Below are 23,706 nucleotides of genomic sequence, written 5' to 3' on the forward strand. Positions count from 1 at the left end.
ATTTTTTCGCAATCATTTGGTCTATGCCTAAATGTCGGTGGCATGGTTCTCCTACAGATTTCCTCATTTCTGATTCGATCTCGCAGGGAAATCCCTGTACCCTTAACAGTGTTAATAAGCAGACACGATTAAAATCATAGCGGGCCGCGATAAGACTTCAGTAGATGGAATCTTCTTCGATTCGATGGAATCGAGTTTTCAACCTACACCTAGGAAGCAATTGGTAGTTGTGAGATAATTTCGTTAATTGATTTTCTAAAAAATTTTGCAATGTGCAACTTTATAATCACTCGGAAGTACAGAAGCTATAATAATTGTACGAGGGAATCGAACCGGATACCGGTAGCTAGTTTTTTCGACAATTTGACCAATTTTGGTCATCATCTTATTGAAAACCAATGGCTCTCACAAAAGAAATACGTTTTTATGCCGTTGCTAGCTTGTTCATAGTTCACAAAATTAAAATATAACATGTAATTGCCTTTGATTGAAACAAGCAGTTCGAAAAAAAATATATAGTATTCGCTTTAATATACCATATTAACACTTATAATTAATTCAAGCTATTTAACAGACAAAATGATAAAACCTATGTTAGGCGCCTGTACAATTCAAATGCTACAGATGGAACCTAATGGACACACTGTCTCTTATACTCCAAACGAAATTCATCATCATCATTTCAGCCGGCAGATGTCCACTGCTGGTCAAAGGCCTCCCCCAAATATCGCCATGACGATCGGTCCTGCGCTGCCCATCCATCCTACTCCGGCGATCTAGACCAGATCGTCAGTCCATCTTGTGGGGGGCCTACTAACACTACGCCTTCCGGTACGTGGTCGCCATTGGAGGACCTTACTGCCCCAACGGCCATCTGACCGCCGAGCTATGTGCCCTGCCCACTGCCACTTCAGTTTCGCAATCAATTGGGCTATGTCGGTGACTGTGGTTCTCCTACGGATCTCCTCATTTCTGATTCGATCTCGCAGGGAAACTCCGAGCATAGCCCTCTCCATTGCCCGCTGAGCAACAGCGAGCTTCCTCATAAGGCCCATAGTTAACGACGACGTCTGTGTTTGTATGTCATCACTGGCAACACACATTGGTTAAAAACCTTCGTCTTCAGACACTGTGGTATTTTGGACGAGAAGATTTTACGGAGCTTCCTGAACGCTGCCCATCCGAGTTGGATTCGACGAGTGACCTCTTTCCCGAAATTGGACCTGCCCAACTGGATTATTTGTACAAGGTAGACGTACTCGTCAACAATTTCGAGAGTACAGTTTCCAAATGTTACGGGAGTATGTGTGACATTGGCATTAGACATGATCTTCGTCTTGTCCATGTTCATTTTGAGACCTACTCCTTGGGAAGCTGTATTGAGGCCATCGAGCATATGGCTTAAGTCCTCCATGGTCTCTGCCATGATTACGATATCGTCTGCGAATCGAAGGTGAGTAATGTATTAGCCGTTGATATTGATGCCCAGCCCATTCCAGTCTGACGGACTGACATGGTGGCGTTATCATACAAACACTTCAACGCTTCGATATATCGATAATCAATGTGGCACCTCTGAAGAGACTGAAGCACCGCCCAGATCTCGATCGAATCAAAGGCTTTCTCATATTCCACGAATGCCAAGCATAGTGGCTGGTTATACTCCTCCGTCTTCTGTATAACCTGCCGCAGCGTATGTATGTGGTCTATGGTACTAAAGCCTTTTCCGAATCCGGCTTGTTCGGGAGGCTGGAAGTCGTCGAACCTACGCACGAGACGATTCGTAATAACCCTAGAGAACAGCTTATATACATGACTCAGAAGTGTTAGGGCCTATAGTTCTTCAAAAGCGTTATATCGCCCTTTTTGAAGAATAGCGCCACTATACCTCTGTGCCATGCTTGCAGCGTTTTACCCTCGAGGATAACGGAATTGAATAGCTTCTGGAGACTCTTCAGCACAGGAGTACCACCAACTCTCAGAAGCTCGGCTGTAATTCCATCATCACCCGGCGCCTTGTTGTTTTTAAGCTGTTTTAGGGCCATACTAATCTCGGTACTGGCTGACGTCTGGGATATCTTCGGTATAGTGTCTGGTTAGTTTGGCTCTTGGGTCTTCAGTCTTCAGCCTTGTTTGTAACAGGTGCCCGTGCAGTCGTGTATAACTGTCCGTAGAACTTTTCGACCTCCCTCAATAGTTCTGGCTTAGACGAAATGACCCTTCTGTCGCCTATCTTTAGCCTCGTCAGTTGGCTCTGCCCAATAGACAAATCTCTTGCGAATACTTTGGAGCCTTTGTTACGCTCTATGGCCGCCTTCACAAAATCTGTATTGTGGCGGCGAATGTCGCGAGTCAATGACTTGGAGATTTGTCTATTTAGCTGCCTATACTAGGACGCATCGTCCGGCGACTGAAGGGCCATTTGGCGTCTTACATCCATCAATTTGAGGGTAGAGTCTGAGATTTTTCCGGTTCTTTTTGAACGGCTAGTCTTAAAGAACTTAGACCCTGCCGTTTGAACAGCTACCACGAACCTGTTATTAAACTCGTCCACGTCAACGCATTCACCGAGGCATTCGAAGTGGTTTTGCAATTCGAGTTGAAACTTTTCCGGGTTTTGGTTCTGGATGGGTGCAGGCCAGGGGCGTAGACTTCACCAGTCGAGACCGCTACATTTTTGGATTTATATTCAATGTGCCTCTTACTATGCGGTGATCACTCCCAGTTTTCACTGAGTTTATCACAGAGACATCATTGAATATATGTCTTTTGATCGCCATGATGAAGTCAATCTCATTTTTGGTGGCACCATCGGGGCTTATCCAAGTCCATTTGCGTTGTACTGGCTTCAAACGAAATTAATACATTAATAAAAAGCTTTTTGTGATATCATTTATACCTATACTGGATAATTTTACAATTTGTAAAGACCATAAGATCCAAAAACAAACCTTAAGTGGGATGTGAATACACCAGATTATAATTAATAACAAAACTAAATGTTTTCCACATATAACATTTTACATTTGCAAAATATGTATATATATATTTTAAATAATAACAAGGAAATACCAATATTTGCCGAACAAATGATCCCAATCGCCTTTTCTCGCCTGCACCATTTCATTCTGCTTTCGCTACAAAGTACCTGTTCCTTGAAACGTCAAAATTATGCAGCTATTTGAAAATTGAAATATTTTTAGGGTACTTCTATACGTTTTTAAAATAGCATGTTCACTAAAGCAAATCAGTTTCAATTGTTCGCATATAACGAAGAGCGATTCAAATCGTCGACGATCAAGTTATCTCCGATCGGCTTGGTTCTTTTGGATTGCCTAGAGATGTGGGATACCTTTACATCTTTTACCGTATTTAGCACTGGAATGCTCAGATGAGCTGTTCGGGTTCATGTTGACTTTTGGCATTCTACAACAGCATTTCTTGCCTTGCACAGGCCCTTTGTGGAGTCAATTACTGGCTGCAGTTTTTCGGCACCAATATGATTTAGGGGCCTTCAAAATTAGATCATAATCCCGACTTAAAAGCGGGCAACGCATGTCTTGACCATTGGGCGATTGCTTCACCACTTTCCACTATGGCTCGTTTCCCCCTTCTTATATGAAAATAAATAAAATTGAGTATTTTTTGCAGGAATTATTGAGTATAATTCGTGAAGAACTGTTTTGGGCGAAGCGCGTTCCCTCCGAACGTATGGAGGCGCCGGACGAAGCATACCGGCTGGATTATGTTCAGTTCAAAAATCTATTCACGGCCTTGTCACCTTGGGCTAAGGGCGATTACGCTGAACAAATCTCTGTTAGGTTGTTTAAGGTAAATACACTTAATTTTATTGTTTCGCCTTCGCGTTGTTGTGATATTAATAAAATGAATAATACTAATACCATCACCAGCTGATGGACCACGACGACGACGGGCTGGTGAGTGCCCGCGGCCTGTCGCTGGCGCTGGGCGTGAGTGCCCGCGCGGACGCCCAGTGGCGCCTGCGGCTGTTGTTCTGTGCGCACGCGCCGCCGCTACTGTCGGAGCAGGAGCTGCGGCCCGCGGACTTCACGGACACCGGCGAAGAACTTGCCGCGGATGCTATATCCTTCTTTGACAGGTCACATATTTTCAAATACTATATACACATGAGTAAACAAAACGATCCAGAGAGAAAGCTTCTTAAAAGCGGGCAAAATTTTGGAAGACTTGTCACAAAAAGTTAAGAAAAAAAGAGTTATCGTATCGGAGTCTCAATCTTAAAACTAGCTGACCCAGCAAACGTTGTATTGCCGATATTAAAATCGCGATACAAAAGTCAGTTACTTTTGTATCGCGATTTGATCGTAGATTGGTGAAAATTTGAAGTTGTGTTAATTTTTTAATGCTGACTCATAATCAAACAAATTTAAAAAAAAAATAAACAAAATTGCCATGGACCACCCTTAACATTTAGGGGGATGAAAAATAGATGTTGTCCAATTCTCAGACCTACCCAATATGCACTCAATTTCATGAGAATCGGTCAAACCGTTTCGAAGGAGTTTAACTACAAACACCGCGACATAAGAATTTCATATATTAGATTAAAACAAATAACATTTTAAGAATTTTAATTTTAATAAAGTGACATATTTAATCGTTATTTTTTTTTTATATCATCACACACATATCTATGGTTCCAATGCTAGTTTATATCACTTCTTTCCTTGGCTGTTGATAGTTTTTTTTAATTTTGCTTTGAATATTTGTTTTCTTTTTATTTTAAGTTAGTTTTATATATAATAGCATAGCTTGTTGTTTTTTTTATTATTATTTATTTATTGGAGAACAAACAGTTAAGTTAAGTTATATACACATTGTAACACATAATTTATATTATTCAAGCCAATAAAGTTTCCACTTAATTATAAACAAAATAGGAGTGAATATAATACAAAACATAACGATTTGACATACAATAAAACATAAGGCGAAAAAAGTACACAAAAATACAAATGAAACAAAATTTATCAAATTTATTTGTTGGGCATATTTTAAAGATGTTTAAGATATCCTTTAATTTTTTTAGCAAATGTTCGATAGCTGCTATGAAAAATGTCTAAGTGACTATAATTATTATTATAAGTGTTGTAGTTCTTACAATAAAACAATTGCTAGTATAATTAGTATTACGAACAGGGATAAAGAATGTATCTATAGAACGTGTATAGTGTTTTGACAGTTAAGTTTAATGTTACTTAAAATTCGATTGTAATTAATTAAGTCATGTAATATTTTGAAAAGTAAAACTTGATCTCTGTATTCTCTACGCTGTTGTAAAGATAGGTAATTTAATTGAGGAGTATTACAATTTTGAAACTTATAATATAATCTTTAAGAAAAATTTATTTTGAACACTTTCTAAAGCATCTATATATTTTGTATACCGTGGGTTCCAAGCAGTCGAAGCATATTCTAAATATGGTCTGACATAAGCATTATATAAAAGAATAAGAGTACGAATATTTTTGAATATAAAACCAAGCTTTTTATAAGCTTTTGCTGTCATATTATCTATATGTTTTTCAAATAAGAGAGCCGAATCTAGCGTTACCCCAAGGTCTTTTATTTCTGACACCCTTTATTTTATAATTGAATAAAATTATTGGCATTTTTTTCCTCGAATACAATAGTTCCCTAACTCAATTAAATCGCTTTGTAGTTCAACACAGTCCTGTTTTTCTTTTATTATTTTAAATATATTGGTGTCATCCGCAAAAAGTAAAATATTAGAATTTTGAAAAGATTGCAAAACATCATTAATAAATATGATAAATATCAATGGTCCAAGGTGAGAGCCCTGAGGAACGCCAGATGTAACAGGGACAAAACTAGAAATAAATCCTTTAACAGCTACCGCTTGTGTTCTGTTACGGAGATACGACTCAAACCATCTTAGAAGGTCTCCTTGAATACCGACACGCTCAAGTTTAAATAATAGTCGGGCATGCGAAATTTTATCGAACGCCTTTGAATAGTCGGTATAAATTGTGTCTACCTGGAATCCGTTTGTTATGAAAGCATACAGGTTGTGATGTGACAAATGAATGTGTTAAAAATAAATAATTATACTAATTAAAAGGAACTAAATACATTATTGGTATAATTGTATATGGTGTGATTAATAAATAACTAAAAAAATGAGGGTGATATTGTATTTTACAGTGTTGAAAATCCTTCGCCGGATGCTACTCATGGCGTGAATCGTTCCATTAGCGAAATATGTGATGGAAGCCAAATTGAGAAATCTATTGACGGTCAAGGTAACGCAAACTATATTTAAAAAAAAAGTGTGTGCATGTTATCTTTACGCGTGATTGAAGTAAAACTTAACTATAATTAACTTTACGAATAATCAACACATACCTACATATATATACTTTTTTTGCTTATCTGAAAGCTTATACACAAAATATGTTATTTTCTTTTGCCCTTGTTTATCCCACCTATTCTAGGACATCTATAACAAATATTCTTAAAAAGTTAAAAGACAAGAAGATTTAATTTATATCATTAAATATATACTTACATTGATTAAAGCCGTGTTATTAATAAATAATTGAATAAAAATAATTACATTATTAATATCACACATATCAATATAACGTTGTTATTGAATATTAACGAATATGGCTCTATGGGCTCGGACCTTTTGCCTGTCCGATGGACGAAGAAAAATTAACGAATGTCCCAACGTCAGACTGAGAACTTTTATTTATTACAATGTAGTCATAAATGAACATATACACTTGGAGATTTTCAGAAAATCAATTTTTTAAACCATTTACTTATAATGGTTGAAAATTGTTTCTGCCGGAAGTATTAACGTTACTTACGTCAGAAAAATATTCTGAGTTACCCCCAAGTCACGCCTAAAGAAGTTTTACTTCAAAAACTAAAAGCGCGCCCTATCACATTCACACTGTCTTTATTAAACGTGTCTTAGCTTATAATATAATGTGCTGTATCTTAAGTTTACATAATTAAACTGTTATCTTTAGAAAGTTACCACATTTAACACACAAAACGAAAATGTAGTGCAACCATAGACTTACAATATGCTAGCGTATTGAAAAACAAAGCGTGCTAGAGAAAAGAACGCGAATCTGTTGCGGCTATAATTTTGATAGAAAAGTCGTAAACAGACAGCCACATTTGGCATTAGCCACTTAGCATTTTGAATATTAAAGCACAATTTAGCACACATTGACAAATCAAAATTGGTCATGCATTGTATACGCTAGTGTATTCTTAGTCTTTGGTTGAAAGACATATGGCCTGATTGATGCTGCACAGTTATATCTTTTTTTATGACAATAAGGGACGAGTGGGACGTTCAGCTGATGGTAATTGATACGCCCATTATAATGTAGTGCCGCTCAGGATTGTTGAAAACCCAAGATGTCTGTGCGGCCCAACAATTACGTTCGTCAGCTTGAGATATAAGATGTTAAGTCACATTTCACTGGCTACGGCGGCTTCAGACAGAAACACAATAATGCTTGTACGTGAGTGCTCCACGTCAGAGAAAGGAGCCGCTGTAGTATCCATGATGTAGCCGGCATCCTGTGCAAAGGAGCCTCTAGCTAATGTGTATCGCACCCGTCCGGTAGCGTGGCGCGCGTGTGACGCCGTCCGCGGCACCGCGCTGGCGGGCGCGGCCGGCCCCGCCCCCCGCGCGCCCCGCCTGCCGCGCACACACTTCCTGCGCCTGCTGTCGGCGCTGCACTCGCTCGACCACTACTCGGCGCCGCTCTACGACGCGCTGGCCGCCGCAGGTATACTATACATACTAAAGTACTACCATTCTGATCTGTGGTATAATAAAACACTGGCAAAGTATATGTATATGCCTTGCCGAGTAGATGACATGTGCACTGACTTTAAGAAAGCATTTGATAGAATTGACCATTCCATTCTTCTTGACAAATTACTACAAATTAGGATTCAAGCCAACTTATATCAATGGTTTTCAGCTTATATCGCCAATAGATGTCAAGTTGTTGTTCTGAATGGTTTTAAATCTGCTACTATGTCTGTTCCTTCAAGAGTCCCACAAGGATCCATTCTGGGCCCCCTCTTATTAAACATTTTTGTAAATGACATATCCTCTACTTTTAAACATTCCAAAATAATATTATACGCCGACGATAAGAAAATACTTTGCCCAGTTAATTGTTTTAAAGATGCTGAACTTTTACAAACTGATCTAGATAAATTTGTTAGTTAATATACCAGGAATCAGAATGTCATAAATGAAAATTACTCAATATCTGGAACATCAATAACAAGAATACCATCCATTAAAGATCTTAAAATTATCTTTGATTCAAAGCTAATAAAACATTAGGATTTATTTTAAGGATGTGTTCTGAACTAACGTCAATTAAACTGATGAAAATATTATATATTAATAAAATCGTATTAATTAAAAAATCAAATAAATCCTTAACGCTCAAAATATGTCAGGAAATGCCCAAACACAACTCCTGTTAAAATCGGAACTCAAAATTCCAATTTTAAAAGGTCCATCAAGGAAGTTTAATGTTGGCACACTCTAATAAATCAAAAAATCAAAATCAACACACATACACAACTGAAAAGTGAATGGTGCGCGAGAAATGATGCGCACTAAAAACGTTACTATCCCATATGATGAGTAGGTTTTACTCTACATATTTTTCTCATACCGGGCGCCTTAAATGGAAAAAATATTCTTGAGGAGTAAACTCCAAAAAAATAGTACTCTATTTGAAACTATATAAATACATATGATCGCGCGCGACTCTGTTGGCTTAAATTTAAATTGTTTGTTTGTGATGCGATTGGAATGAAACAAACATAAATCAGCATTCAAATCGCTAGACTGTTTGTTAGATTAGCGTGCAAAGAGAAACAGATCTCTTTATAAAAACTACTTCTTTAGCCTCGGTTACATATATCTGCGCAAGTCTCTAAATATCTTCGGCGTTGCAAGTGAATGTGATTCAGTGTTCGAAACAATGTTACAGGGACGTTGCTGCTGCAGCTTGGAGAACTGAACGTGCGACCACGTCTGGACCGCGAGGTGTCACAGGACAGTTTGTTCTTGGCTGCTGCAGCGCAACCTCATCCTCCTCAGGTATACTGAAAAGACTCTTGAAGTACTGAATTTAGTAGTAACTCCGCACTCGTGTTCTCTAGTGTTGCAGTTGCTATGGGCTTCCCGTATAATGGTCACCAATTTGTCCGCTTACTCCCTTCTAATATACTTATAAAAAAAACTACAATCTATTACCAAAATGGAGAAATTTACACGGTAATAAAAACAGTGACAGTAACTCCCACTGTATCTCTCACACTCCTCTTTATGTATAAATTAATATAAAAAATAATAATCGTAAGTGAAAAAATCTATTCAAACAAACCAAGTCCTGGTGTCCAGTTGGATTTCCAGCAACATCGTATAATAATGTCAAAAAGCTTAGCGAAAAGATACAATTTGCGTAGATCTGTCATGGGTTTTTTTGTAGAATTAAAATATTTTTCATGTTGTGACGTCAGTTGGATCCGAACGGTAATACGGTGGAGGAGAATATTCCTCAAGACGAGGAAGATGGAGAGTGGTCCATCACCCTGGAGCAGTTCTTGGCTACCATGCTAGCCCAGCCCGCTGTCGAGGAGTTCTTCAACAAGCAGGTGATTACAAAATATTGTTATACAATACTTACAAGCAGGAACCTCGACCTAGTTATTTACAAAAACATGTTTTTCATTATTACTACTACTACACTGTTCAACATGTAGAATGATCCTTACCGGTATTTGAAAGGCCGCGTATTATTCATTGATCATTCCTCGCCGCACTTAATATCATGATCCAACTGCTGATTCCTTCAATATTCACATAAATAAAACCATGACAAGTAGAAAGAACATTGAATAGATATTGGTTAAATACAGTTCGCGGAGAGTTGATTAATGGAATTCGAATGGAATAAAAGTCGTTATTTTGAGATGTTCAGTATATTTTTCTAGTTTCATCGGAGACGTAAATTAGACTGATGGAATCAAATAATATAATAAATTTGAATGAATCTGAATAACAAATATTTTACACGTATTAGGTATTTTAATACTTATGTAATTCAATATATTGATGGACCTCCATTAAATGTTAATTTTTTTATTTGATACACTAATCAATTTGTTATTTTTAAAGTGATATGATAGCTCACTTCTCGGATTAATTATAGAAATTAAATTTGTAACCAAAATTTATGAACGATGCGCGACTCGAACCCGCGACCTCTCGACCTTCAGTCCGAACCCTCTTTCCAAGTGAGCTAACCGTTCGAGTACGCATGGTTCATCTTGTTCAACTCTCGGGTTGTGGCTAACAACTGAGCCTGTAAATGCGCTCGGACGGAAGCCGAGAGGTAGCGGTTTCGGGACCCGCATCGTTCATAAATTTTGGTTACAAATTTATTTTGAAAAACAAAATTTTATGAATGATGCGGGACTCGAACCCACGACCTCCGGCGTTCCGTGCCGGTGCTCTAACCAACTGAGCTAACCGTTCGAGTACCGCCTCGTTATAAAATTCTGTTTGCTTTGTTCAGTTTGTGGCTTCATCTACAGGATCTACTTTACAGTTGATAACCTGCTCAACCCCAATATTTGCATATTAGGAAATTGACTTGAGATGTCGCTCTTGTAAATCTAAACAATATGTTATGTTTTTAAAGTGATAACCCTCACTTCTAGGATTAATTTAATTTGTATGATACACTAATGTTTATTTTAATGTGTTGTTTGTATTTGTTACGTCCGGACAGACATCGCTGTTGCCACAGCTGGAGGCCCTGAGGCAGAGGGATAGACTGCACTCTGTGTCGTAGATGAGTGACTCCGTGTCGCACTGGTCATTCGTAAGCATGGAAAATTTTATCAAAGTGGCGACTAAATTACACTTCTATAAAAGTATCACATGATTGTTTTAATATCTAATAATCAACAGTTGCATACAACACTTTATCTACACCTATAATATGTTATGTGGCAATAAGCAGTTTTAGAATATTTAATAGAGGATTTAAAGCATGTGTGTCGATAAAGTATATTAAACATTTAATTGATCCCTTACAGTAATAATTGTATTTTAATAACGGCGCTCAAGTCTCGTGTTATCGCGCACGAGTAGAACGATCAAACACAGTTTAAAATAACAGCGACCTCCCGGAAATGCGATCAAGTAGTGTATTAAGTTATGAGATCTAAGTTCTACAGCTATTGTTCCTTCAATTTCAGGGTGAAACAAAATATACCTTCTTCAGTATCAACTAAGTAAATATAACTAAAATCTTAACATTTGAGTGAATATTTTTTATTTCCAACATTCCAAGCCACTTGATATTGTGTGAATTTTAATAATTCGTATTGTAAATATGTATTAGTGTATCAATATTGTTAATTAGATAAATAAGTCTGCCATATTATGTATAATATATTCAATAAGTATTGAATAGTAGTACAAAAATAATTTAGGATATATTACAACAAATAATGTTAATGCTGCCTTTATAATTTTTGTCTGTACTGGGATATATTTATTAAACTTATTATTTCTTCACACACAACAATTAAGCTATCTAGTGTAATTTAATATTTTATGAATTCGTTTTGTACATATGCCTATGTATATAGCTGTATGGCTTGTATGTTATATTATTAAAAATAATTTGAATTTGACATACATTTTTTTTGTGTGAACGGATTTAAATAAAACACTAATATTTCATTAATCTTTTGAGTTTCCTCGAATATCTTATATGTATAGACATCGAGCTATTGGTGCAATGGTAGAAAATTACCAAACTAATTGAGCGATATATTTTTCGTTGAACAAGTAGAATCATGGTTTTGTTTCCCTGTCGCTGTTTTAATGTGGAATATTTACCGATGTGACTTACTAGTACGCTCGTGGGGTGGGTACGTTAATGACGAGGTTTTGAAGGTTTTGCGTCGTAGCGTAAGCTTTTAAGGAAAATATATGTTCGTCAAATCACTTGAAATTATGCATAGAAATACACTATAATAGAGTGGATTTGAAGATACAATTACCTTGTATCTAGTAGGTATGTGTAGTGTGGTGACGTCACAGCGGTGAACGACCTCGCTCCGCGGCGCCTAGCTAAATATCTACTTCTAAAATTATACCTCGTATGCATACTGTAAGTTAAATCATCGATTTGATGATATTGTTCATTGATATTTTAGAAAAATATCGTGAAACTCTTAGTTCCTTGGAGCCATCCAATGGCAGGATATGTGCTCCCATTATCCAATTGGACGGTAATGGGAGGATGCTATTGGGCAACCAACCATCTGTGAGTATCTTGAACGAATGTTTGAACGATTCGTTTGAAGTTTCAGGGTAAGAGAATATAAATAAGAATATGAAATGAGAATGAACAACAATAAGTAGAGTTTGTCGTAGGTCGTAGTTCGTAACGAATGGTGCTTGGCTTGCAGTTGATATTATAATGAGTGATGCTTGTATTTTTGTTACACATTATTCTAACTAGATATCTTATGTTACCATAAAAAAGCTAATTATGTAATAAAATATTTAAATATAATACTAATTGTAATATAATGAACAGCAATCTAGCTTGTATAAAAAAATTGTATTTTATAAAGATTAAGTTCTCAGGTTTAAAAAAATATGACAAAAGGAGTATACAATATATTATATATAACTATATTCCTAATTCATTCATTCATTAAAATGATACACGGGTAGAGCTATCTAACGTTAATCGTAAAAAAATAATTCTAAAATTTAAAGTAAGTAAATGTAATTTTGGACGCGCTGTATGATGTGTCCGGGTATGACTTAATACCGTTGTTACAGGATGGTGTTTTTCAGATAAGTATTTTAACTGACTTAAAAAATGTCGGCTGTTTAAAGGGGTTGATAAGTGAAATTACTTGACAAGCCTTGAGATATCGGTGCGTCATGACCCGACACATTGTACACCAAACTCACAAATCCACTAAAAACTAACGAAAAAATATTCTTTTAAAAATGTTCACCGATAATTATTATCATATTTATATAATGTATAAATAATTTGTTATTTTTGTTTGTACAGATAAGGCTTAGTTATAATTTGGTTTGTAGATAATATAATATGTATATTACGCTTTAAGGAAAACAAACGGACCTTAGTTTAATTCCTGAAATGTATGTAGATAGGTATAAATATTTTCCCTTCGAAGTTATATTATAATCCGTATATTTCCATCATCATGCACTGTTGTCGCTTACATTTAACGAGTTATCGTTGAATTATTGTCATAAAAAAAATATTTTTAAAGTGATATTCCTCACTTCTGGGAATAATTATACAAATTAAATTTGTAACCAAAATTTAATTCGTATTTCCGAAATATTTACATAAATTATTCTTATTTAACCCTATGATAGTAAATTTTTGAGCATAAACAAACTGCTTACGTTAACTTTGAGAGCGAAAGAAAGTGATCAATGTTGATTTAATGTTCGTTATAATTTATTGAAGAGTAAATCACATCAAAATTACTTTTGAACGTAGGTACCTGAAGAATTGGTTAGTTATTTCATTAAATCATCCATATATTCTTACTTTTTATAATCTCTTACACAGATGAAGTGTCTATAGTTTTATATTAGTTTCGAATATTTTATTGTTATCCATAATATCGCACATTATAATAAAACTGTGCGGCCCCTGTATCGGCCACACGTAGTTGTAAGTCTGAATAATAAACACATTCAACATTAAACACAGTTTTATTTAAAAAATAAGTTGATTACAATTACAATTGTTTTATACATCACAATTGGTCGTATGCTATATGTATATTATCATTTTCATCATCATCAACTGGAAGACGTCCACTGCTGGACAAAGGTCTCCTCCAAAGATTTCCACGACGATCAATCCTGCGCTGCCCTCCAACGTGTTCCGTCGATCTTGACCAGATCGTCGGACCATCTTGGACCACCGTGGTCGCCATTCGAGACGTTACTGCCACAACGGCCATCTGTCCGTCGAGTTTGGTGCCCTGCCCACTGCCACTTCAGTTTCGCAACCATCTTGGGCTATGTCGATACCTTTGGTTCTCCTCATTTCTGATTCGATTTCGCAGGGAAACATCGAAAATAGCCCTTTCCATTTCCCTCTGAGCAACCATAAGCTTAGATATATATAAATTTAAAAATAATAGTATTTCACTGTCCAAGCATCTTCTTCAGCCCGGCGTACTCAACTGTGTCCACGAGTCCTAAGTACTGCTTGCCTACGTTTTAAGTTAACTGTGTCAATTTTGTTAAATCGACGAAGGCGTTATTTATGCTTATTACTACCGTCTTCGTTTTAAGTCAACTGTGAGCTGTGAATGAATTCGGAAAGAGAAGAGTACAAATCGTAGCATTTCCTATGATGTGAACAATATTCGCTGCCGTTTCCAAGTTGTCCAAGTTTCGTAAGGAAGCTTGCTGCAAGCGTCGAGAAATACGTCTCCGAAGCTAACGACTCCGTGGAAAGACAATAGACAATTTTAGAGTTGACATTAAATTAATTTATTGTATCCTAAATAAAATGTTGAATATTTAGATAATTTACTGACATGTACCGATAATTTACAATGGCTATTAACGTGAACTGCAGAATGCTTCAAAAAAAAAAGAATCAACTCATTCTTACTGAACAATTACATTAGGCAACATATTAATTTCTACCAGTATAATACAATATCTAACAATTAAAAGTATAATTAAATACAATTATTATTGAGTATGTTTTGATATAAGTTTCATGTATGTTAATTTATTTGGCAAATTTGAGAGACCAGGCGTAGTTTGATTTCACTCCAGCCTTGTTCGGGAGATTAATGTATGTTCTATCTTTCTCGATTTTCCACTGAAAAGATAAAAAAAATATTAAAAATATTTTCTTATGCATATGAGAGCTTCTTGTACCTATAACGCAAAAATGTACGGACGGAATGTTATCGGTACAATTCTTAAGGCGTTACTTGGTTGTAAACCTGGAAGTAAACCTTTAGTTATTGTCGGTCTTGGTACTTTTTTTTAGAGTAACTTTTAAATGTGAATTCATGTAGGTTATTTATTGAAATAAATAAAATTACATGAAAGGATTTGAAACGTACGCCAGCATATTTTTATTATATTCAAGTATTAACTTCAATCGCGCGTAAAGACCGACTATTGCGTACATTTTATCACATCCTATCATATTAAAATATAACTTAGATTACATTCTTCTTTCTCCCATTCAACATCCCATTTTATAAATTAGGAAATTTAGAATTCTGAACTGAATTGAATGAAACTGATTCTATCTCAAACACACTAGAAATATTTCAATAATTGTCAATGGAAAAAAAAAGTTTTACAACTTGACGTTATACGTTTTTAATCAATAGGTATTTTTAATAACATGAAATATTCCAACAGTAGTAAAGGCTAGCTGAATAGATTCTGATTAATTATAAAATTATAATCTTCCGATAAAATAAAATCGGAAATTAATAATTTCATCAAAAACATAACTCAGTGCTTCTACCGTAATAAGTTGTGAGATCCCTGTAATACCAAGTCGGAAAAACTTTTCAACACGGCTGGCAACGCTTCTATGATTCCTCTGGTGCTGTAAGAGAATGTGGACGGCGGTGATCACTTAACATCAGATGACCCGTAAGCTCGTTTGTCTTCCTCTTTCATATAAAATGCCTGGTGAGTTAATTAAAGTTGTGAGTAAAAGCTCCGGTCTACAGTACAATACATTGATATTACACCGCGATCTGCGCATGTCACCCCACAGCTGCCGAGTTTCTCTCGGCAGCTGTGGGGTGACCACGTTTTATCTTCTGCTCATTCATACAGATATACGCTATAGTTCTCCCGTACAGACATGACTTAGGAACCTTCAATCTTAGAGCATACTCCTAACTTAAAGGACGGCAACGCATATTTTCATCCCTGGTGGTGCAGATGTCAATGAGCACTTGTCTCACCTCTTGTCCATTTGCCCCCTGTTATATAAAAAATATTATTTACACAGATATTTCAAGTATTAACTAAGTGTTGGACAGACCTTGATGTCCTATGACGCTCACCTTATCTACGTATGTTATTGTAGTAAAGTACTTGACAATAAATATTTACGCTATCATTAAAAACTGCTAACAGCACTTAACACACATATCTGACCTGCAATTCTCCTTCATGGCCCAGCAAGGTCGCAACGATAGTACCGTCGTGAAGAAAAGTCGTGGTATCTGTAATATTCAGGACATTGTTTTCTGGCCATGTGAAGAATGTTGCGTATACTGCCAGAACTGAATCAGACTTGGTGGGTATCGATGTGGGGTTCAGTCCGTCGTATTCTGCTTTGTTGCAGGTGTACCACACATCACCATTTGTCGTGTCGTTCTGGTGGAGCCAGGGTGAGGTGCCATAGATGGCCTCTCCGTTAGTCTCCAACCACTCGCCAAGCGCTAGCAGCCGCTCTTGAAATATCGGCGCAATTGTACCTTCCTTAGTTGGGCCAACGTTTATTAACGCATTGCCTGAAAATGTTAACTAGTATAACATTTTTTATGATAGCACTCAATGAATACAGTCAATGGTTCCATTAAAATGCGAACTCCCATTATGACAGTATTATTTGAACCTATAAAATCTAAGTAATATTTATATTAATTAATGGCCTTTATTAGCCGATCTATGGATAAATATTAAAAAATTATAACACGATCATTATGCTTCAACATAATTAATTAAAACTTGGTTTAAAAAAATAATATGGGTGAATAATGGGGATGCCGGACAGTGAGCTGCTTCTGGGGCTTCTACTGTGTCTTTTAAGCAACATTCAATTTTGAGTTAAAGTTACAATAGTTGTTAAAACATAGATTTAACTAAATAATTTTATATGCTATGAGATTAATCATCAAAAATGATGACCATTTAGACTTTCGATATTTTTTCTTGCTATTGCAAATTTAAAATGATCATAACATGTTTATATTTATAAACAAGTTCATGGATAAATTCGTAAAACTATTTTAATGGCCGTCAGATATATGTAGGCTATGAATAGTGGAAATAACAAGGAAGATGATATAGTGGGTAATAGCAAAAAAAACAGGCAGAAATTAGATGAGCATTGCTACAGTTTGGAAGAGACAGAGAGAGGGGAGGATGCTTCCACTTTACGGAAACCAAATGATAAAACACTATAATGTGAAAAAAAAAATTTAAAACAAACTTATTTGTCCAGAACTGATTAACTACATTAGATCAAGGATCGCGATTTGTGATAATTGTGATCTATAATAAATGAAATGAAACCTGTTTTTAACATTATCTTCAGCCCACTGTTGTGGTAAATTGATTCATATTATGATTCATGTTTGTTCAAACATGGTTGAGAGATATACAAATACAATCTACACCCTAATCCACCCACAAATAGGATTACTCGCAGCAAGTGAACAATAAACTACTCCTATCTTTGCATCTGAATTTGTGCATGAAGAATTATTGCAGAAGACTTGTTAAGCAACATCTTACCTCCGCAGCTGACAGTAGAGACAACTTCTAGGAGTAATTTTTCTATGGTCAAAATATCTTGAATATCCATGTTGCGTCTGAAGCCCCATGACTTTGTGTCCACAGTGAATGCATTTTCCCACTTGTGGGATTGAAGCTTGCCTGGATTATATCTATCTGCACAGTTATAAAAATCTCCATGATGGCATGGTATACCAATACCCCATCTATCATTTACAACTATGTCATCTTTTACTGGACTATCATTATACAACCAAGCAAGGAGATCCGTAGAGTTCCAATACACATCTAAAGCTTCCCAGTCCCCATCTGACCACAGCACAGATGGTTTGTAGTCATTTATTAGCTGCTTTATGTCCGGCCACAATTTTGTTTGTGGGTAATTCTTTGATAAGAACAATGTTCGCTTATCTTCTAAGTATATTGGGTTGTACCATTCGTAGAGGGAGTGGTATACTCCAAACTTCATTCCTTGCTTTCTAACAGCTTGTGCTAGATCTCCTACAAGGTCTCGCTTCGGGCCAATATCTACTGAATTCCAACTGAAGGATCGCTTGGATGGGAACAATGTGAAGCCCTCATGATGTTTACTTGTAAGTACAATATATCTGTTAAATACAATGAATATGATTATAAGAACACTTTTAAATTAAATATTTAGACAAACAAGATAATAAGTCACCAGACGGGAAGTGCTCACCAACATGGTTTCCTGCAACACAAGAGGAATCCAAGACAGTTGTTGTACTTTAACAAGGTTGAACACACTTTTTGAAAGTACTTATATATGTATATATATAGATCTCTAGAAACAGCCAGATGAGGTTTATTCAATTTTTTTTCACCTAATATAATGAATTATAAGATTGGTTTTCCTGAAAAACCTTTCTTGGTTTTTCTATTTTATTTTTTCATATGTTATGATTTCAGCTGATGGCCTCATTGCATATGCTCAGAATAAATAAAGTATCTACTTTAAATTAAAAAATAAAATATGACATACTTAGCTCCAGCCTTATTAAATAATGCTGCCCACTCATCAGGATCAAAGAATTCAGCTTTGAACATGGGTGCAAATTCCTGATAAGTAAATCCAGGATAATTTTTTTTCATAAAGTTTACATATTTACTATTACCGCCTGAAATAAAAACGATTTTCTCAATATTTTTAATGCAACCAAAAAATAAAAACCAATGAATTAGCCGACATTTAACACAACTTACTGATAATATTTTAAACATTGTTTCATTATATTACAAATAATAATACACAATTTAATAGTTTGAAAGTGTTTTTACGTACCTATCCAGTTACTCCAAAACCATTCTGATCCAAAGCTTGGAACTGAATATACGCCCCAATGCAGGAAAATGCCTATTTTGGCTTTGTCGTACCATTCAGGTAAGGGTCGGGAATCTAAATCATTCCAGTTTGCCGAATATTTTTTAGAAACTTGCTCGTTATATGATTCTATTACGATATTATTTTGCTCTTGATCACCCAACGATGCACCGGTTATACAAAATATTAGGCAAGCAATAGAATACAACTTACGTAATATTCCCATTTTGAAGAACTGCAATTAATGTAATTTATTATTTAAAAATAAGGAAACCCACATTCATACATTTTTTTTACATGAATTATCATTTACCGCCGTTGAACTTTAAAATCTTGTCACAATCAATTCACACTTCACAGAGCCGGTCGTTGACATCACAATAATCTATGCTTTATGTCTTTGACCGTTTGACAACAATGTACAAACAAGAACAACAATGAACAAACCAATCAGCCACACTTGGTTAGAGTATGCACTGGCACTTATCCGTAAAATTAATTTAGAAAGTATCTTTTCTCAAAAGAACATTTTGACACCTTCGTAATGAGTATAGGTAATTATAATATGTAATTTTTTAATAATTTTGTATAGGTATTCAATGCTTCAAATTTCGTAGGTTCTTACCAATTTAGAAAAGCACGAATAATTATAATTGTAGTGTTAACTCTGCAGACACTCAATGATAACTGATTACTCACTAATGATTTGTAATGGAATAACAACATTTAACTTAGATAACTACTAGAACTTATTATATTATTTTGTAATTAATATAGTAAATTACTATGATTGCACTTGACAACGAGCCATTGTCCATAGTGGAAAGAATCGGCTTTACCAGACTCTTAGAACAAGCTTTAAATTGCCAAGCCGGACTTATATTACCAAAAAAATCGTTCCTGATATATATGACAGAATTTACGAGAAAATCAAATGTAACATTTCGAGTGCCTTCGCTATTTCAGTGACATCTGACATATGGACTTGCTTACACAATAATACTAGCTTTCTGAGCTTCACAGCTCATTGGATATCATCTGAATTTAAACTAGAACACGGAGTTCTGGCAATGAAGCCATTCTCAGGTTCACACACAGGAGAAAATATAGCAATGGAACTTAACATTGTCGCAAACCGCTGGGATATTGAGCACACTAAAATACATTTATTCATTCATGATAGTGGTGCTAATATGGTGAAGGGTATTCGTTTGGCTGAGTACGATTCTGCTAGATGTTTTATACATACGCTTCAAAGAGCTATAAATGAGTCGCTCAAAGTCCAGACTGAAGTGACAGCAATGATTGCTGCTGGAAGGCGACTTGTAACGCACTTCAATCACTCAGGTTTAGCTCAATAAAAACTGCTGACGATTCAAAAAGAGCTAAGTTTACCCAAGCATCAGTTAGTGCAAGATATTAGCACTAGGTGAAATTCCACTTATTATATGATTGAACGTTTGTTAGAACAAAAGCGGGCCATATCATTGTATGTTGCTGATCACGATACACTCATAAATTTGACAGCCCAACAGTGGAGTTTAATGGAGCAGTGTATCAATTTATTAAAGCCCTTCGAAGAAATTACTCGAATAACAAGTTCAGGACTATCCTGCGTGTCGGAAGTTATACCACACGTTACTGCTTTAAAAAAATACCTAGATAAAACTGAAACTGAGCAAAGAAGTCCTGATTTATCACATATGCGAGCCTCGTTAAAAGCTGAATTAGAAACTCGTTTTAACTCCATAAGTCAAGACACAAACTACTTGAATGCAACTTACCTAGACCCGAGATTCAAAACAAACTACTTGGGGGTGATTGATGCTGCAAGAGCACGCCAGGAGATATTATTGGGATATTTGAAAATGTCTTGTGAAGAGTCCTCAAGTAGCAGTTCATCTTCAACACCGGCTAAAAAGAGTAGAGGAGAGGAGACAGAGTCAGCTGTATCTCGCAAAGCTCATGACACGTTTTGGGATTGCTTTGATAAGGTAGCAAATGAAAACAATACTGACCAAGTTCAACGTGAAGAAAGAAACGCGATAACCTGAGAGCTGGATTTTTATCTCAAGTCAATGCGAATTGATCGCAATCGTGACCCTTATTCTTGGTGGGCAGCGAATGCCAAACAATACCCAAATTTAACAAAGTTTGCCAAAATCTATCTTTCAGCACCTTGCAGCAGTGTGTACAGCGAAATACTTTTTTCTGAAGCTGGCCTTATTTATGAAGAGAAGCGAAACCGCTTGCTACCTCTCAATGCAGAGAAATTAGTATTTATCCACCATAATTTGCCTTTAGTGCAGTATGAGTACTAATTAATTAATTTTTTTCTATTACATTTATTTACTATGGTGTGATTAAAAATTTACAACTAAAACTAATTATGTTTCTTAAGTGATACTTAAAGTAACTAAATAAAGCAAATAATTACTTAAAAATACATTTTTTTGTACCGATTATTTTTAATTCGGCCTTATGCCTATCCGGCAGAATAGTAGGTAGCTATCCGGTATCCGGCCGGATAGTATTAAGGCCGCCGGATAGGCCGGATACCGGATAGTTACCGGATATCCGTTTCATCTCTATTAGTAATGTAGTTGTGTTAGTACCTAAGCGTTAAAATTTCGCGCCTCAGATTGCAATACAAATATTAGTCAAAGGCCGAGAATTTTCTTGATAAACTACTTACTTAGCTTTCAAAAGTATATGCTTACCTAATATATAATTTTTTTAATAAGGGATGAGACGAGCAAAGCGTTAAACTGATGGTAATTGATACGCCCTGCCCTTTACAATGCAGTGCGGCTCAGGATTCGGCTCTGTGCGGCACTACAATTGCGCTCGTCACCTTGAAACATAAGATGTTAAGTCTCATTTGCCCAGTATTTTCACTAGCTACGACGCACGAAACACAGTAATGTTTACACATTACTGCTTCACGGCAGATATAGGCGCCGTCGTGGTACCCATTATCTAGCTGGCATCCTGTGCAAAGGAGCCTCGCACTGGTTATTATTAATAGGTATATTATGATATTAATTTTTGTTATTTGTATAAGTTACCAACGTCGAGTTTTAATGGTGAGCTTTTGCCTCAGTGCTTTAGCACATCACATCATGCTCAAATATTAAGCTCATACTAAAGAAGAAGGTCTACCCAGCTGTAGAACTCACTGTCTCGAGCACGTGCGTTAGGAACCCGCAAACCTCAAACTATGCAACAAGATACGCAAGAACATGAAAGCCTTTCGCCACACTAGTCATTCTTTATTCTTTCTACTTTAATTATCTTACACACGTTTTGTCTTGTCTATTTAATGTAATATGAGGCCAATGAGCGTAACAGTCAACGGATGGCAGGTAATTGTGTGTATCCAGCTTTACACGGTGCTGAGTCGTATTGGAAGAACCATTTTTGGTAATGGAACATGGTGTTGTTAAAAGGCTTGAGCACTATGTAAAGATTTGTATCTAGATACACCTGGTCAATGTTTTGACAGTTATTTTACAAAAATATGACTCAATCACTCACCAATCCATCAGTGAAGTCAGATAACGCCCAGCCCCACGTTGTACTCTGCTGACTAATCGAGAAGCTTCTATAAAAGCTTTGAGCATAGTTTTAGATAATTAACAATTTATTTGTGTCATGAGCTCACGCATCATACGGACTTTAATGGTTTTACATAAGTAGATGCTTTATAAATTTATTGGGATAATCTATATTTATTTCTAACACTTCTTTGATCGTCTTTTCAGTACCAATACCTACTATTTTTCTGCTACAAATAGCGAATAATTCATAATTCATTGTGCTAATTAATGGCACATATTACATTCGACCAAGCAATCCAAAGCGGATAGAGTTTCAAATATTTCATTTGACCATAACAACTTTCTTGAAATTCGATTATTTATTACACACAACAATAATATTGAATTGAAAAAAACACGCTATTACACACGAATAACAAGTAACAAACACGTACATAATATTGTGTTTTTTTAATATAAAAGTAGGTATTATTGCAAGACAAGTATATTACTTACATTAGAGTATAAATTAAGTACTCTAGTATATATTATAGAAAGGCTAAGTAAACAGTATCTGTTTATTACCTTTTCTATATACCAATACGGCGAGAAGATACTTGCTATCAACACTTTGTAGGCGTTAATAGTGCGTTTTGAAAAACATTTCAACAAACAACAACAAAAAACGGTTTTCAAGTTTATTGGTAAGTAACAAGTTATCATTTGTCCGCCATTGTTTTTATGCCTGCTAATTTGATGTAAATTTCATCTTTTTAATGGTTCCACGCAGTGTTGCCAGATACGAAAGTTGAAAATGCGGTAGCGGTACTTTAAAAATGCGGATTTTCAACAAAAAAAGCTGAACTTCTTGTTTAAACATTATATATTAACATGAACAATCGATAATGTGTATGTAATGTACCTAACATTATCGATTGTTCTTTATTCTTTTATATGTTTATTCATACCAAAAAATGTGAGTGTTTAAAAGGAATTTTATTCTTATTCCTTATTCGATGGAAAACACATTCTCAGCATTGTCTCCCGACTCTTCGACCTCTGCTTTTGGAATGTTGTAAATCTGTTTGACAGTCATCTTTGCCAACATGTTTGGAGAAGCTTTGAAATTTTTGGAACAGCCCCTCATTTTTTCCTAC

The 23,706-nt window shown here is 35.8% G+C and overlaps 3 protein-coding genes across 7 annotated transcripts in view; 2 read left to right on the top strand and 1 right to left on the bottom strand.

The window, feature by feature from the left end:
* The window catches only part of LOC126966476 (TBC1 domain family member 9), a 28,324-nt gene extending 14,473 nt beyond the window's left edge, over window positions 1-13,851 (top strand). For 2 of the 3 annotated variants that reach the window (XM_050810548.1, XM_050810547.1), the window contains exons 14-20: window positions 3,652-3,831; window positions 3,912-4,120; window positions 6,208-6,305; window positions 7,656-7,820; window positions 9,054-9,163; window positions 9,586-9,720; window positions 10,860-13,851. In XM_050810548.1, the coding sequence (XP_050666505.1) occupies window positions 3,652-3,831; window positions 3,912-4,120; window positions 6,208-6,305; window positions 7,656-7,820; window positions 9,054-9,163; window positions 9,586-9,720; window positions 10,860-10,922 (960 nt within the window). In that variant the 3' untranslated portion in view covers window positions 10,923-13,851. The remainder of the gene's footprint in view (window positions 1-3,651; window positions 3,832-3,911; window positions 4,121-6,207; window positions 6,306-7,655; window positions 7,821-9,053; window positions 9,164-9,585; window positions 9,721-10,859) is intronic. The other variant, XM_050810549.1, reaches the window with a different exon arrangement.
* Window positions 13,840-19,732, bottom strand: LOC126966509 (tissue alpha-L-fucosidase). Of its 3 annotated transcripts, none has more exons than XM_050810623.1 (6): window positions 19,636-19,732; window positions 18,972-19,245; window positions 18,672-18,807; window positions 17,669-18,276; window positions 16,304-16,662; window positions 13,840-14,990 (listed from the first exon to the last, which is right to left on the bottom strand). In XM_050810623.1, exons 2-6 carry the CDS (start codon window positions 19,234-19,236, stop codon window positions 14,898-14,900), a joined length of 1,461 nt encoding a protein of 486 aa, XP_050666580.1. In that variant the 5' UTR covers window positions 19,237-19,245; window positions 19,636-19,732; the 3' UTR covers window positions 13,840-14,897. The 3 variants fall into 3 exon arrangements, with proteins under 3 accessions (XP_050666580.1, XP_050666579.1, XP_050666582.1); XM_050810622.1 differs by lacking the exon at window positions 19,636-19,732 and adding an exon at window positions 19,324-19,467; XM_050810625.1 differs by lacking the exon at window positions 19,636-19,732 and having other exon boundaries at window positions 18,972-19,317.
* Window positions 19,448-21,360, top strand: LOC126966632 (zinc finger BED domain-containing protein 4-like). The gene is made up of 3 exons (XM_050810794.1): window positions 19,448-19,473; window positions 19,831-19,946; window positions 20,454-21,360. Exons 1-3 carry the CDS (start codon window positions 19,448-19,450, stop codon window positions 21,062-21,064), a joined length of 753 nt encoding a protein of 250 aa, XP_050666751.1. The 3' UTR covers window positions 21,065-21,360.
* Window positions 21,361-23,706: the final 2,346 nt, after the last annotated feature.

Source organism: Leptidea sinapis, chromosome 10, assembly GCF_905404315.1.
Source record: "Leptidea sinapis chromosome 10, ilLepSina1.1, whole genome shotgun sequence".
Lineage (NCBI taxonomy): Eukaryota > Metazoa > Arthropoda > Insecta > Lepidoptera > Pieridae > Leptidea > Leptidea sinapis.

Bases quoted from the DNA above. Each gene is read 5' to 3' on its own strand.
- LOC126966632 (XM_050810794.1), top strand. From the start codon at position 19,448: ATGAACAAACCAATCAGCCACACTTG. The intron at 19,474-19,830 runs GTTAGAGTATGC...CATTGTCCATAG, and splicing joins AAACCAATCAGCCACACTTG to TGGAAAGAATCGGCTTTACC. The intron at 19,947-20,453 runs GTAACATTTCGA...GAAATTCCACTT, and splicing joins AATTTACGAGAAAATCAAAT to ATTATATGATTGAACGTTTG.
- LOC126966509 (XM_050810623.1), bottom strand. From the start codon at position 19,236: ATGGGAATATTACGTAAGTTGTATTCTATTGCTTGCCTAATATTTTGT. The intron at 18,277-18,671 runs GTATGTCATATT...TGTATTTAACAG, and splicing joins TTTAATAAGGCTGGAGCTAA to ATATATTGTACTTACAAGTA. The intron at 16,663-17,668 runs GTAAGATGTTGC...TAACATTTTCAG, and splicing joins CTCTACTGTCAGCTGCGGAG to GCAATGCGTTAATAAACGTT.